Raw genomic sequence first — 16,596 nt, forward strand, 5'->3', positions numbered from 1 at the left:
AAACAACAGGTGCTTAATAAATGCTTTCTGAATGAAAAACTGAATGGGATGAGGAGAGACAGATGACAGTAGAGAGAAAGGTGAAGAGAATTTTAAAATTGTTTTGATTTTATATCATATCAATTTATATGTGTATGTGTGTGTATCTGCACACTACCCCCCAATAAGCCCTCCCTTGTACCAAAGATTTTTTAACAAGCAGCAAAAAAATGAACTGACTGTGTCTGACAGTATATGCAATGTTCTACCTCTACCTTGCAATGAAGAGAAGCAGGTACATTTTCTCAACTCTTCCTTAGTTTGGGTCATTATAATTACATTAATAATTATTTAGTATGCAATTTCATTTGTGTTTTTTTCTCTTATACTGTTGTAACCATTGTGTATATTGTAAATCTCCCTCAATATTTCTAATTCTTCAAATATTCTTTTGCAAGAAATTGAGGTGACCTTATTTCAAAATACGTAATATGGAAATATTCAATAAACATTTTTAAAGCACCCACTATGTGCCAGGCACAGTGTACATTCAAGTATATACTAAGTTGTTTAAATCTGCTTTATTTTTACAAAACTAACCAAAAGATACCAACTTTCCTTAAACCACACTGTAATTCAAATTCTTCACCGATAGACTAAACTTGTTTTTAGGCACTGCAAAATAATGGAACACTAATTCTTGTTAACAGTAACAATAATAACTAGCATACATATAGCACCTACATTTTGTGAAAGGCACTATCCTAAGTCCTTTACATCAACTATTTTTCAAGTACTTATTAGATCCAGTAAAATTTTAAGCTAATTGCCCTCAGAACTGCACACTTGTTCTATTTCTCTCCAATTCATTCTCCACACAACTGTCAAATTTGATATTTGATATTCCCAAAGCACACAGGTCTGACAATATCACTCCCCTATAAATGCCAACTGCTCCCGCACATACAGCGCTTCAAAATCTGCCTCCTGCTCAGCTTCCTGGTCTGATTATACATGAATACTTTCACATGACTCTACAGTATCACCAGGCTGAGCTCTCTGTTCTTTATAATACACAACATTCTCTCTCTTGCCCCCAACACCTTGCATGCTGCCCCTGCTCATCTCAGGCTTCCTAGCTTCCTCCAAAATTTAGCTCAAGCTCCTCTCTGTCACTTCCCTGGTCACTCTAGCTAATGAATACTGCTTTCCCTATATTATATTTAAATGTACACAAAGATAATCTTTTCACCAATCAAATATAAGCATCCTAAGGAAAGATGTTTCCCTTTTGTCTTTTAGTGCCAGAACCAAGCACAAAATCTGGTACTTACTTGGTCCTTGACAAATGCTTTTGGATAAATGAAACCTATATATTATAAGGAGACTGTAACTACTATAAAATCAGGACTGAATTTTAAGAAGAAAAATATAATATTCTGTAATGTTTAATAAGTTAAGGGCTCTGACTGATGAGCTAAGCCAGAGCATCTATCATTAAAAATTCACACAAAGAATTTAGCATTCTGGTCTCATATCTCCTCTGAAAATGAGACCATTTTTACCAATCCTTGCTTTAACTTCTATCCTCTTTACTGAAAAAATTTTTTTTGAAATTTGCCACTTAGAAAAATATTGTTAAAAGACTTACCACAAACTCTGCCATTTCTCTGAAAGAAAAATCCACTATTTTTTTTCTGTATTCTACATTCTCTTAAGTCTCTACATTTGTCATTATCATTTACCATGAACTTCCCACTACTTACCTCACTCCCTTTCCACTTATCCATCAGTCCACAAAGTTCAACCTCTTGCAAACCTTAGCTTAGATTGCCAAAGGGCTGATTCACTGTCCCCTCTCAAATGGATACTTTAAGCTCCTTATCCTCTCTTTTAAAGTGCTACAGCCCTAAGTCCCACCTACAATCTGACTTTCCCTCCCACCATTAATTATGTGGTTCCTCCCATATCTGGACCACTTGGTTTAGTGTTTTCTTTCAGGTACTTTATTATGCTTGCAATTAGCCTTTTAATATATCAGATAGCATTCTTTCTTAGTCTTATTCCTGAAAAATTCTCCCATGCAGCACCTAATCCAACAATTATTTCAAACCAAGATGCTGTTACCTTGGTATCCTTGTCTTAGAACTTAAAAATGAGAACTCTGTCTTGTTTTCACTCCTAAAAACACCAGTTACTTTTCCAATGTTCACAGTAAGTTCTCCAAATCCTTTGTTTCCTAGATTATAGGATCACTTTAATAAAGTGTTAAGTATCAATTTACAGCAAAATTTAAAAGTCCAGCTGCAAATGAAGACAGGGGAGGAAATTCAACTTCTACGAGAGTTATGGTCTATGTAAGGTTTTTGAAAAGCTTAAGGTTTCAAAATAAAAATAGACAATAGGTCAAAATTTTCCTATGTACAGAAAAAAAAATCTGACAAGTCAAATGCTTTCATCTGAAATTACAGGGGACTGAAAACTAACTATTTTACTACTTTCAAACAGTCGTGATGCCTGAACATGGAAACACTTTCACAAAACATGAGCTTTGAAAATTATTTCATGCTCAAAGACGCCAACACAAATGCTTCATCTTAACCAGCTTGAAAGTCCATTCACCTGCACTAGAAATGTGAAATTTTCAAGTTCATCACATGAGACTTGTAGAGGGATGGAGTTTTTGAAACTTTTAACTGAACCTTTATCTTTAAGGAAAGATTCTTATGTCCTTCAATTCAACACCCTTAATACTGCTGAATTCTTAATGAAGACATAAATAATACTAAGAAAACCTCAAACCAGTAAGTTCAATGACATTAAAATTATAGTAGGACTGTCTAACAGAGAGCACTAGAACTAATTCCAAGTATTATTGGCTGTGAATGGGCACCTTTCTATAAAACAGACATAAAAATGCTTCCAACTGTTACCTCAAAGGGTTATTATCAAGAATGTGATTTATAAAATCTATAGTGCTATATAAATATGAAGCTGAGCTAGTACTATTAGATCTATTTTCTTGTGTAATCCATACCACTATCACAATTCCATCACTGTTTTCATTTTTTGTTTGGTTAGGCTGAACCCCAAAAGTTCACTTTTATATCACTCCAAGTATGTAGTCCACAAATTCTCACACACACAAACCCTTTTCCCCATTAAATAACCTGCTGTTTCCAATCCAATGAAAAGGTATAAATAATGCTAGACAAACGGTTTTTAAAGAAGGTGGGGGAAGTAAAAGCTTAAACATTCTTAAAATATTTCCTCAAACCTGAACTCAACAGTAAAATACTGACTTTGCTGAAACAAATAGTGGATTGTATTACATATCTGTGCCTATGCCAGCATTCGTTAGTTCAGGTTATTAACTTGGTTTCTTCTGGAGGCCCAACAGGTTCAAACAGTCAACAAGATACTAATCCACACACCGGAACTGCAGAGCTGGCTGTACTTTCCTAAAGATATTATTAACAAATGGTAGCTCTTCAACAATTTCTGCTGTTTTCTGTTCTTCATTCACATGTACCCCCAAACCTACCATGTACTGCCTTTAAAAACAGATGGCAGATTTATCCAGATTATTTTCTAACCACCGATAACAAATACTAGATTCAATCCCCCATGTACTCCTATAGGTACGGACTCTTAATGTGTCTCTGGGTACTAGGGAGGCAACTTTTGACCATAAGAAATTACAGAAAATAACAACCATTTATCTCAAAATCCATCAAGGCACTACTCAGTTACTAAAAAAGAGAGAATCTGTGAGTTCCTCCTCAGAATTTCCATTTGAAAACATGGGAAAGTCAACCATGCTCACTCCTTTCTCCTTCTGCCAGCTCAGGTCTCGAATCTTCGGACCAGGCCTGACACTGACTACCCACATGGTCCTGGGCAAGTCATTTAACTTCTCAGTGTCTCCAGCCAAAGCTCCTACTTATTTTTAGCCTACTCAGCACTTACTCTGGATGAGTAGGCAGGTACTGAGGATAAAGAACAAAAATATGAAGCAATCCTTGTCCGCAAGGTGACTATTCTATCAGGGAAGCACAACCTATACACAGGCATGCATATACAAAATGTGAGGAGAGGGAGCACACTTAATCAAGAGAGGCTTCCTGTAGGAAGTGGAATCTAAGAATTCTACGAGGAAGGGGGTGAGAGAAAGGAAGGCACCAAACTTCCATCTGAAAACTATTCTAATGATAGACTTCATCACCTCCTTAAGCTGTCTATCCTACCTTTGGATAGCACTAATTGTTACAAAGCTTACTGAGCTAAAATTGGACTTTTGGAACTTCAGTTGCTCCTGGCTCTGTTTTCTGGGGCCAAGTAGAATGTTTAATTTCTTGTCGCGTAAACAGCTACTTGAAGGCTGAGGTCACAAAGATATTAGAACATAGGCTACCTAGCCTTTAAGCCTATAATACATGTTGTTTTCATCTCTGCCTCTCATCTTAGCAAGTCTTATTTCCTTCAAATCTCAATTCTAACATTAACTCCTACACAAGGATATTCCCAATTCTTCCCTAGTTTAGTTAATGCCTCCCCAAATGCTTCAAAAAACAGATTCCATTTATTTTACATAGAGCTATACATTTACACGTTGTCTCTTACACTAGAATATAAGCCTCCTTTAGGGCAAGGACTACTTCAATTTTGTCTTTAGATCCCCAATGTCCTCAATATTGCCTGTCACACAACAGGCACTCAAATGCTTGTTGATTAATTGAGGGTTTTCATTCCTTCCACTAGTCAGGCTATCTTCACTGTTAAATCACTACCATGACTCAAGATATTTCCTCAGACTAACCAAAATATTTGCTTCATTCTAATCCATTTCATTTTATTATGCCTTCTATTTTCATTGAAAAAGCTTCTAAGGAGACAGTTCACTGGTCTTTCCTGATACTTCTGCTCTCTATGTATAAAACTAAGGTAACTGCAGAACTAGCATTTCCTCCCTGCATTCCCCACTAGTCCTCCAGTTCCACATTAAGTCTGAGTGTGATATTGCACAGCTAAAATATTAACAGGATTCATGATTTCACCAATGTGGGTATTCCCTCCAACAACAGTACTCACATCCCCTCTTAACATAGTATTATCATCAGACTCTTCATGCATACTTTTACTTCCTAGCCAACTTCTGTAGAGGAGAAGTAACAAGACTATATTTTAAATCAATTAATTCTTATTTAAAGTATGATAAGGTAAAGAAAACATCAAAAATATAAAAACAATATAAGTTCAAGAACTGAAGGATTTTATTTCCAAGTATTTTCAATGCAGAACTATGAGCATACTACCAAAGCAAATTCAGCATTATTTTACAAGAAACTCTAAGGTATTATCATAACGACTGACAAACCTGTACAGGAAAATCTTCACTGGTATAAAAGGCACTATCAAAGAAACCTTAAGGGAAACCACTCAAGAGTTTTTAAAAACATAACCACTTAAGGCAATTTTAAACATACCAGATTATCCAGAACCTTGAAAATAATGCTGGTATTATATATAATACATCAAGTAATCCACCATATCTGGCTGCTAATATTCTTATTCAGATAAAATTATTTCACCTTTAATTATGATCATTTGTATTCTGAACAAAGAAATTCATTCATTTCCTAACTTGCAGTTCAAGTATAAAAGTTGAGTAATATCCTACCACATTTCTACTGATAAATTTAAGCCCAACTTTTCCACACTGTGACCTAACCAGCTCTAAGTTTTTAATGACAATTATACATCTCCTTCCTGCACTTAATTCTCAGTAAGTAGTTTTTATAGGTAAAACAGGGCTAAAAAGAAAAAGTCCAAAATTAGCCACTAACACTATAGTAGTTCTCATAATCAATAGCACTTCCTTCCTTACCCTTGAATGAAAATGAAGTTATTTGAGATCTTACATTGGTTAAATATTGCAACTATTCAGAGTTCTAAAAAATGATCGATATTGTTACCGGAAGAGTAAAGAAAGCAGGATGCTTGGATTCCTCTTCATATTTGCCCTCAGTGGAACCTCCAGCTTCTACTGACTTTGATGTGGTGTTTTTGCCAATACCCATGGTGAAGAAAAGACAAATGTTTGCAGAGCAGCTTGGGACAGGGATATAGGGTAACTATATGAGGAATGTGACAGATTCAAAGAGCAGCTCTTCCAAGTTCTGAAGCATTAAGTTCTCAGAGAAGCATCCCATTCCATTAGCACTACTTCTTAGAACCTAGAAGGGGGAAGGAAAGAAGTCAAATAAATTCTAACAAATAAGCAGAAACATAAAGTAGTTCAGTCCTTCAGAAAATAAAAATTGCATATTATATGTACTTAGAAAAATGCCTCTAAGTAACATGCTGTTGTGGAAATATAAAGGAAAAATTTCTTACACTATGACAGTAATGGAGGGAAAACAGCATCGATAACTCAAAAGAGCAAATAATTGAAAAATCATGTATTTTGCTTTGTCATAACCTTATTTGGGGGGCAGCTAGGTGGTGCACTGGATAGAGCACCAGTGCAGGAGTCAGGAGGACCTGAGTTCATTCAAATCTCACTTGAGACACTTGACACTCACTAGCTGTGTGACCTTGGGCAAGTCATGTAACCCCAACGGCCTCATCCTGAGTCATCTCCAGTCATCCTGATGAATATCTGGTTACTGGGTTCAGATGGCTCTGGAGGAGAAGTGAGGCTGGTGACCTGCACAGCCCTCCCTCACTCAAAACAAAGTCAAGTGTAAGTCACGTCATCATTTCTCTGATGGCATGGTCTTCTTTGGCAACGAAGGACAAACACACACACACAACCTTATCTTGACAATTATATTTTATATAGCCTAATATTAAAATTATCCTGTAATAAAACTACACAAGCACACCAATATTCAGCTAGGAAAGGGGCATTTTTCCTAATTTCCTCATTTTCCCAGGCATTGAAGCTAATAACCTCAAGAATCACTGGGGTACTCTGTGGAAGGCTTTGAATTCAGAGGATTTCAGTTCACATCCTTCTGATGATCACTATCTGGGTCACCTTAGGCAAATCACTTAACTCCCTCAGTTTCCTCGTCTGATGAAGGGCTGCGTAAGATGGCCTCTCAAGTTTCCTGTAGCTCTAAAACAATGACTTTATGATCATCAGCTTCTCCTTGTGACCCCAAACATCCCAATCAATTATCAAGTCCTAGGAATTCAGTCTCTCTGCCCCTCTCATCCCCTTAACTTTTCCTACTACCACTGTCCTGTTCAGGCTCTATCTCTTCTGTGGACATCCTCCTCACTAGCTTCCTCAGTCTCACTTCATCCCAATCCACTCTAACACACTACTCCTGCCAGACTGCTGTCTTGCTATACTGATATGATCTCCATTACTTCACTAATCAAAATAAAAACTAAACTCCTTAGTCTCATATTCAAGGCCAGAGTTATCCTAGAACAGCATGGACTTAAACAAATGTTTGTCTATTTGAAAGCCCTCTATAACATATTTCAACTTCAACCTTCCTTCTAGCCTGACCTCATAGATTTCCCCTTACATATTCTATCTTCTAATCAAATTGGACATCCATGAAACACGTTCTATGCTTTTTCTATGTCTACAACACTTGCGTTCAGGTTATTCCCTAACGCTAGAAATAGTCAACCACCTCATCTCTACCAGCTGAGATGTGATTTAACCTTCAATGCTTAGCTCAAGTGCAAACACCTCTATTAAGCTTCCTCTTAGGGAAGTAATTTTAGCTTAAATTCAGCCAATTACTAGCTCTATGACCCTGAGCAAGTCACTTAATCCCTGTCCGCCTCAGTGTCTTCAACTATAAAAGGGGGATAATAACAGTACCTATCTTAAAGAATTACAGTGAGGATCAAATGAGATAATATTTGTAAAGCACTTAGCACTATTCGTAGGCACTATACAAATGCTTATGCTCTTCCCTTTGTACCAGGTATAGGGTCTGAGACCTTGAATGGCTCAAAACCTGAATGACAATATTAGCAGGTTAGAAAGGACCTAAAACTGAAACTGACCCATTCATTGTTTATAAAGTATTTACATTTCATGCTCCTTTGGAAGATAAGAAGTTCTTAAGACTATCCATTAGCTGCACTGTTAGTGGAAGTGTGAACTGATCCAACCATTTGAAAGCAATTTCGAACTGTGCCCAATGGGCTATAAAAACGTGCATGCCCACTGAGTCAGCAATACCACTTTTAGGGCTGTATCCCAAAGAGATCATAAAAATAGGAAAAGGATCCACATGTACAAAAATATTTGTAACAGCTCTTTTTGTGGTGGCAAAGAACTGGAAGTTGAGGGGTTATTCATCAATGGGGGGAATGACTGAACAAGTTGTGGCATATGAATATTATGGAATACTGTTGTGCCATAAGAAATGGTGAACAGGAAGACTTCAGAGAGGCTTGGAAAGACTTATATGAACTGGTGCTGAGTGAAGTGAGCCAAGCCAGGAGAACACTATACACAGTAACAGCCACATTATAGGATCACTAACTTTGACAGACTTTGCTCTTCTCAGCATGCAAAGTTTTAAGACAGCTCCAAAAGGCTCATGATGGAAAATGCTATCCATATCCAGAGAAAGAACTATGGAGTCTGAATGGAAATCGAACCACACTATTTGTTCTCTCTCTCTTTTGTTTTCTTTGGTTTCTTCTTTTGCGTGGTACATTCCATTGGTTATAATTTTTCTTTATAACGTGACTAATATGAAAATGTGTTTAATAAGAATGTATATGTGGAACCTCTATCAGATTGCACACTGTCTTGGGGATGGGGAGGAAGAAAACTCAAAAGTTTGTGGAACTAAATGAAAACAAAAAATAAATTAATTTTAAAAGAAAGACTATCCATTAGCTAGTTAAAGGATGAGTCATAACTAGTGGTCTTTAAAAAGCAAGCCAGTCAATTCCTCAGATGCCCTAAAAAGTTAGTGAAGACAGTGAGTCAAGTCTATAAGGCATGAAGATGGAAGAACTCAACTTGACAGGGAATCACTTGTGGTCTTTTCCAGTATGCTTCCTCCAGAGGGTGGGGCTTGGACAGAAGGAGATTTCTGTCTCAACAGCTTCCTCCCCCACCAAAATGGCATCTTTCAACTGGCCCAGAAAGTGATGGTATACCCAGGAGAGAACAGGCCCAAAGAGTCTGGCTAAGCAACCTGCCCAACAAAAACCATACCCAGAGGGAGCAGAGCAAGGACACTGTGAGAAGAGAAAGGCCTCCAAGGACATGGGATGCTACAGCACTGCAGGGGTGAGCTGCTTTGGGCATGTGTATTCCTTACTGTACTCTTATGTTTGTGTATACTCTTCCCACTCTTGAATTTTTCAGAGAGTATACTCCAGGTCAATGGAAGCAATATTGCTATTACTAGTGAAACTATTATTTTCATCATCAAAGAAATGTTCAACTGAAAAAATAATATAAACTGTTTATGTGGCAAGAGGAGCAGAAAACTGATGCTAGTTCATTTACTGTGTTGAAAAGGCAGAAAAGGTCTCCAACATGTGAGATTTACAATCTGAGGAGATTCTGTGAGAAGGCACAGAAAGGAGAAGCCCAGGTTAAGTAAGGAGGCAAACAGACTGCCATCTGTATCTTTGAAAGGAACGTCCACATCGATGAAATCACAGTATGCAATTTAATATTCTGAGTAAAGAGAAACATGCATAACAATTAGCTATGTCCAGAAACAAAACAAGCTGACTCAAAAGGCAGTATGTCCTCCTTCTACGCAGTAGTATATATATATATATATATATATATATATATATATATATATATATATATATATATATATATATATATATATATATATATATATATATATATATATATATATATACATATGGAGGTCTTCAATTAAAAGCTAAATACTAGCTGGTTACCTGTACCAGAGATTCTTGCTCCAATAGAGGTTGGGCCAAATAGTCAATGAGCTCCTTTTTAATTTTGAAATTCTGTCATTTTGGGATTGATAATCTACAAAGAACTTTTCACATAACATCTGATCCTCACAACAATCTTATAAAATAGCTGTATAAATATTACGATTCCCATTTTACAAATGAGGATACAAGGCTCCATCTTGCCCAACATGATACAGTTGGTTCAACTGAGGTAAATTCTTCAGTCAACATCATGCTAGATGCTGGGAATACAAAGACAAAGCAACAGAGTTCCTACCTCCATATAGCACAGTAGTCTACTGGGAGAGTGATATATTGGGGGAAGTACAAGTTCTATATACAGATAAATTTAATAATATAAAGTAGGAAGTAAAAGGGGAAAAGGAAAGATCAGAATAAAGTGCTTTAGGAAAATGGTAAAGCATTTTCTGTCTTCAAATATTTGAAAGGCTGTTACAGGAAAGACAAGATATACATATGCAGTTAGCATTGCTCCAGAATGGAGAACTAGACCAATGAACAGAAAATAAAGGAAGACAAAGAATATCACCTCTATGTTCAAGAATTATGAAATTCCCTTATCTGACCATAATCTACTGGTTTTCACGTTTCCCTCTGCCTTCCCTTAAAAAGCCCTAACTCTTCGTCCATGCTCTGACCTCCAGTCCCCTGTCCCTTAATTCTCTCCCAAGTCATCTCCCCTGCACTAGCCACTCTCTCCTCTTCTATCTTAACTTCTTGACGAACCAATTCAACTCTACACTGTCCTCCACTCTAGAATCCCTAGTTCTCTTTATCTACCAATTACTCCCAATTAAGCCTCAACCCTGGATCACTCCCACCATTCATCATATTCACTCTTAAACACATGATGCTAAATGAATATGGAGAAAATCATGCAACTGTTCTAACTGGGTGCACTACAAATTTATATTACATAATCTCACTTGGGCCCTGAGACAATCCTACTGCACTTGCCTTATCAACTCACTATCCCACTTTGCACACTGATTTTTCCAGACCTTTTCAGACCGCCTCAACCTCCCATGACTCCCCCCTCCTCCCCACTCTCTCAGCTAAGAACCTTGCCCCATATTTTACAGAAAAAAATTGAGGCCATTCACTGTAAACTCCCTCTTCTCTCCTCTTCCTTATCTTCTAATCACTCCGATGCCTTCTGCCACTATCTCCTCCTTCATCCCTATCTCACAGATAAAATTTAAAAAAAAAAAAGCTATACTCTTTACCAAGACTAATCCCTCTACTTGTTCAAGGGATCCCATTCCATCTAGACTCCTCTAATAGGTTGTCCCCTCTGTCTCTCCCACTCTTTCACTTATTTTCAATCTCTCCCTCTCTATTGGTTCATTTCCCAATGACTACAACCATGCCCACTACTCCCCTATCCTGAAAAAACCTCACCTCATCCATCCATCCATCCTCAATTACCATCTTTTTTCTCTTCTGTCCTTTATAGCTAAATTCCTTTTAAAAAGCCATCTATAAAATGCTTATCTGACAATATTCTGAATCTAATGGTACAAATGCAACAAAATTCAGTTCAAATGAGATTACCAATATTTTTTCTAGAAGACTGATGTTAGAACACGTTTCCTTACTCTTGGCATGGCAGACTAAGAATGTAGAAAGCAAGACGCAGATCACAAATAGCTGAGACTCAAGGATCAGTGCCATAGGGGAGGCACATCGGCAGCAGGGCTAAGGGGCAAGACTCTAGTGTTACACGTGAAGTGTTCCACAAAATAGGAGCTTCATTTCTCCAGAATTACAGTACTCAGCAAGGAACCCCTGGGGATTGGGACTGGTTCTCTTTTTATCTTATATGTAATTTAAAATTCAACCAAAGTAGCTTCTTAAAGCTATAATACTTAAAAGCCACAGCTAAGGGATCAGCCCCTGGGTCACAATTACTGAAGATATTACTTTTCCCCCTTTCACCAGAAAAATCACAAAATAAATTCCCAGGTGCCCTCTACTGGATTCCAGCTGCAAACACTTTCCCTCTGTTCAGTGGGTTCCCCAAATTCCAGGTTATCAGCGAAGAGGATATAGGCTCCACTCCTTTCCTTCTGTCTTGTCCCCTGAAAACAGCACCCTGACCTTTCTTTTAGTTATTGTAAGAGATTTGCTACAAAGCACCACAATGTGGGAAACAAGGGTGGAGGGAAGTAGTGAAAGTAGTAAAAAAAAAAAAAAATTAGAAAATAAATAAAAAGAAAATAATTGTTCCATAGTTCCTTCAGATTTGTTATTTTTATATGTGTCATCATTACCCCTCCCCTCCACTCTGGTCAGAAATATGAAACCAATGGATCCCTTCTCGGAATGTTTATAGGATGAAGGTGTTATTTTTTTTTCCTATTCAATTTCATTGTTCCAGGATCCAGGCAAGTTAAGAAGCACTGCTCATCTTCAAGGGCCCTGGCTAGCTCTTTCTTAGTCCCTCCTCATTCTCTCTACCAACTTTTTGTTGTTTAGTCATTTCAGTCCTTCATGACCCCATGTAGGGTTTTACTGGCAAAGACACTGGAGTGGTTTGCCCTCTTCTTCTCCAGCTCATTTTACAGATGAGAAAACTGAGGCAAACAAGATGAAGTGACATGCACAGGGTCACGCAGTGTCTTGAGATCAGATTAAAACCCAGAAGATAAGTCGTCCTGATCGTAGGCCTAGAGCTCTAGCCACTGTGCCACCTAGCTGCTCTCTACCAGCTAGTTCCTCCAATTTTTTTCTTAGCTTGTCCTCAAGTCAATTCAGTATCTTAGTTCTCCTCAATCTATACAAGTTATTAAAAAAAAAAAAAGATAATCCAACACCCTTAGCTCTGGTTGTTTTTATCTCTCTGGTTTTCTCCTTAGATGGAGGACAAAATATAAATAGGGAGTGCTCTCATTCCTAGTTGAAGTCAGAACCAGTGATTAGTTTTCAGGCAAAGAAAGTTTTTGCCCCAATGTCCTACCATAAATAATTTAAATACCCTAACTGAAAACCAAGTACTTTTGTTTTCCATTGAAGCTAAATTTATCTTTTGTGCAGCTATTATACTGAAACTTGTGTTGGCTATCACTTTGGGGAGGATTTTAAACATTTTTCATATTCAGTGATGTCCCTCTATCACATTCTCAAATGAATATTTTATAAAAGAGGAATTTTTAAAAAGCATATGGAGAAATAAAGGTCAAAAATCTCATGAGTAAAATATAGTGGGAAAAGAAAGGGATTTTTTGGTCCTAAATCTCAAACAGTTCTACAAACAGTAACCATCAAAATGATTTAGTCCTGGTTTTTTATAAAAAGGAGAAAGAAAAGTCTGTGCAACAGACTAAGTGCAACATAAGGAAATAAACACAGCAGCATGATATTTGACAAACACAGAGACCCCAGTTATTAGGGGTGGGATTCACTAACAAAAACTGCTGGGAAAACTGGAAAGCACTCTGACAAAAAAAAAAGGGTTTTTTAAATGTTTTTATAAGGGAGACGATGGTATTAGAGGGGAAAAAAACTGGAAAAGATGTGCAGCTATGGAAGAAAGAAAGGAAATTTAGTTTGACACAAGAGGTGAACAACCCTGCCCAAGCAAAGAACTCCCTGAAAACTAAGAATGGAGGTAGGGAGGGAGGGAATGAGCATTTATTTAGTCCCTACTATGCTCCAAGTGCCATAAGTGTTGAGCCTCACAGCAACTATGCAAGGTAAGTATTATTATCCCCATTTTATGGTGGACATTTCACAAAAAGGACCAAAAAGTAGCAAATGATTCCACGATAATAGAAATAATAACAGCTAGCATTTACATGACCTAATAAGACTTGAAAAATGCTTTCTAAATTTACCTCATTTTATCCTCACAACTAGCCTGGGAGGTGGGTGCTATTATTATCATCGCATTTTAAAAGATCAGTAAACTGTGACAGAGACTTGCCCAGGGTCACATGGCTAATAAGTATCTGAGGTCCAATTTGAATTCAGGTCTTTCTGACTCAAAATCTAGTCCTCTACCAATGTAGCACCTAGCTCCCTGAGACAAGAAATATTAAAACAAAGTCAAAAGCCTGAAAAAGATGAAGAAAATGTGAGACATCTCACAGCAAAAATAACTGACCTGGAAAACAGAAGGAAAAATAATTTAAGAATCATGGGACTACCTCAGAGTCATGACTCCTAAGAAAAAGGCATATATATACACATTTGAAGAAATCTTAAAGAAAACTGCCCAAATCTCTTAAAACCAGAGGGCAAAATAGAAATAGACTTTACCAGCCACTTTCTGAAAGAAACTCCAAAGTGAAAACTTCCTGGAATATTACAGCCAAAAGCCAGAGATTACAGGTCAAAGAAAAAATATTGAAAGGATATATTAACAAAGAATTCAAGTAGAGGAGCCATAGTTAGAATCATACATGTTTTAGTAGACATCCCCATAAAAGAGTGGAGAACTTGGGATGATATTCTAGAAGACAAAAGACATAAACTTACAGCCAATAATTACTTACCCAGTCAAACTGGGTATGTCCTACAGAGGAACACATTGACCTTTTGATGAAATACAGGACTTCCTATCATTCTTAATGAAAGGAACAAAGCTGAATAGAAACTTGGAAGTTTAAACACTTGAGTTATGAGAAACACAAAACAGTAAGGATGAATGAACAATGATAAAGAATTAAAGAAGGGCATATTATGATATGTGGAAATGATATGTGTCCCTTCCAAGATGAAGAAAATTAATATTATACTATATCATTTTGATAATTATTATGTAATCTATCCTTTCCCCCATGTTATCAAAACCTTGTCTCTTAGCCTAGCTCAAAAGACCTCTCCCAGTTGGTACTAAAGCATTGTTGGAAGAAAGTGATCACTCCTAAGCCCCCCTCCCAAACTGATAAAAGTGGGATCTCTCAGTACCAGCTTGGCCTAGGCATTCTCCCTCAGGGGAATACTCTCACATTCTTGCTTTTCCTCATCAAAGTTAGGAGTGACTTGGTCTCCAAGAGGGAAATCAAAGTTGGTGAGAAGAATCTCATTGAGATGGTTTTTGTTTTCCTAGCCAAGACTGCTAGAGGCAAGAAGAGTCTCATCAAGCAATTAGTATTCTTTAATTGCCAAGAGAAAGGAGGGGTCATGGACCTCACCTGAAACCTACTTTCCCATGCTGAAGACTAATTCAATTACCTGAGGATTACTCCAGGTTCCCAAAGAGGAAATAATAAGAAGGAGCTAAGGTAACTCTTAACCCACCTCCTCACTAAAGAGCCTACAATCAGGATAGTTTTACCTTTATCAGGAGCAGGCCAAATAGCCTGTCAGGCCAATCAGAAGACACATGTAGGTTTAAAAGACACGTCTTGTCCTTACTCAAGAGTCTCTTATCACTTAGCGAAGCTACATCAATCTACTGGTTATGGATAGCTAATCATCACTAGTTTGGGTGAGATGACCAGCATGACCCTTTTTACTAACAGGAATATTCACATGGACTATCTGTGTCCAACCTGTGGCAGAGCATTCCGAGCTCATATTGGTCTGATCAGCCAGCTGGACACAATGAAACTTCATTTCATCATAGTGATGTCATTTTGGTCCTCTCCGAAAACAAAGGACAACAACCAACCTACAAGTTACTGTTAATAAAATGCTATTGTGCCCTGGAGAAAACTGTGTCTCAGTAAGCCTTTGATGCAATTTTACTGACCACAAAACCCAGTCATCATCATTGATAACAGAGATAATATACCTAGAAATGGTTCTATTATGTCTTAATGATCTTAAAAGAAAAATGGAAAGGAAGGAGAAAAGGAATACAGTGAGGGGAGATGGGTAGGTTAGAGTAAATCATCTCATATAATCAGCGTGATAAGTAGAAGTCTATAAAAATGAGGAACAGATAGAGGGAACAGCTGACACCTGAACCTCAGTGTCATCTGAAATGGCCAGTGAGGAACAAGCAGCACCAGCATCAGCATCAGCACCAGCACCACCAACCCCTCCCCTCCCCGCTCCAGGCCCCTCTGGGTACAGAAATTCGTTTCATTCAACAAAGAAATAGGAAAGAGAAGGGAAAATTAAGAGGGAAGGAAGATGAAGGGAAGAATTAGTCCTAAGCAAAATAAACTATAGCTAAGAATATACAAATATATTTAAAACTTTTTGAGGTGGCAAAGAATGGGCAAAGGCGATGCCCGTCAACTGGGCATGGGTTGTTATACAGTATAGGGATATGATAAAGTGTTGTTGTGCTATAAAAAAATGATGAAGGGCTGGTTTCAGAGAAAGCTGGCAAGACTTGTTTGAATTAAGATAATCAGGGGAACATTTTATATGGAGTGACAACAGTATGGTAGGGACAAACAGCTTTGAAAGACTTAGAAACGCTGGTCGGTGTAATGACCAACCTTGATTTCAGAGAACTTATGATGAAACATGTAATCTACTTCCTGATAGAGATGAGACTCAGAATGCAGAATGATATATATATATATATATATATATATACAGACACATAAACACACGTATTTCCCTTTTAGACATGGCTAATGTGGACACTTATTTTGCTTGACTATAGGTATCTGTCTGTACATATATATCTATACACACATTTGTTTGCAGAGTTTTTTTTCTTTCATTCTTAATAAGGAGTAGGGGAAGGGGAGA

The 16,596-nt window shown here is 37.4% G+C and overlaps 1 protein-coding gene across 9 annotated transcripts in view; it reads right to left on the reverse strand.

The window, feature by feature from the left end:
- The window catches only part of SLC23A2 (solute carrier family 23 member 2), a 104,350-nt gene that overhangs the window by 47,331 nt on the left and 40,423 nt on the right, over positions 1-16,596 (reverse strand). For 6 of the 9 annotated variants that reach the window (XM_072635303.1, XM_072635301.1, XM_072635302.1 and 3 more), the window contains one exon: positions 5,955-6,215. The exons of 1 other annotated variant lie outside the window; for it this stretch is intronic. In XM_072635303.1, coding sequence (XP_072491404.1) covers positions 5,955-6,059 — 105 coding nt within the window. In that variant the 5' untranslated portion in view covers positions 6,060-6,215. 2 more of the 9 variants (XM_072635308.1, XM_072635307.1) reach the window with 2 other exon arrangements.

The sequence above is a fragment of the Notamacropus eugenii genome, chromosome 1, assembly GCF_028372415.1.
Source record: "Notamacropus eugenii isolate mMacEug1 chromosome 1, mMacEug1.pri_v2, whole genome shotgun sequence".
In the NCBI taxonomy this organism is placed as follows: domain Eukaryota; kingdom Metazoa; phylum Chordata; class Mammalia; order Diprotodontia; family Macropodidae; genus Notamacropus; species Notamacropus eugenii.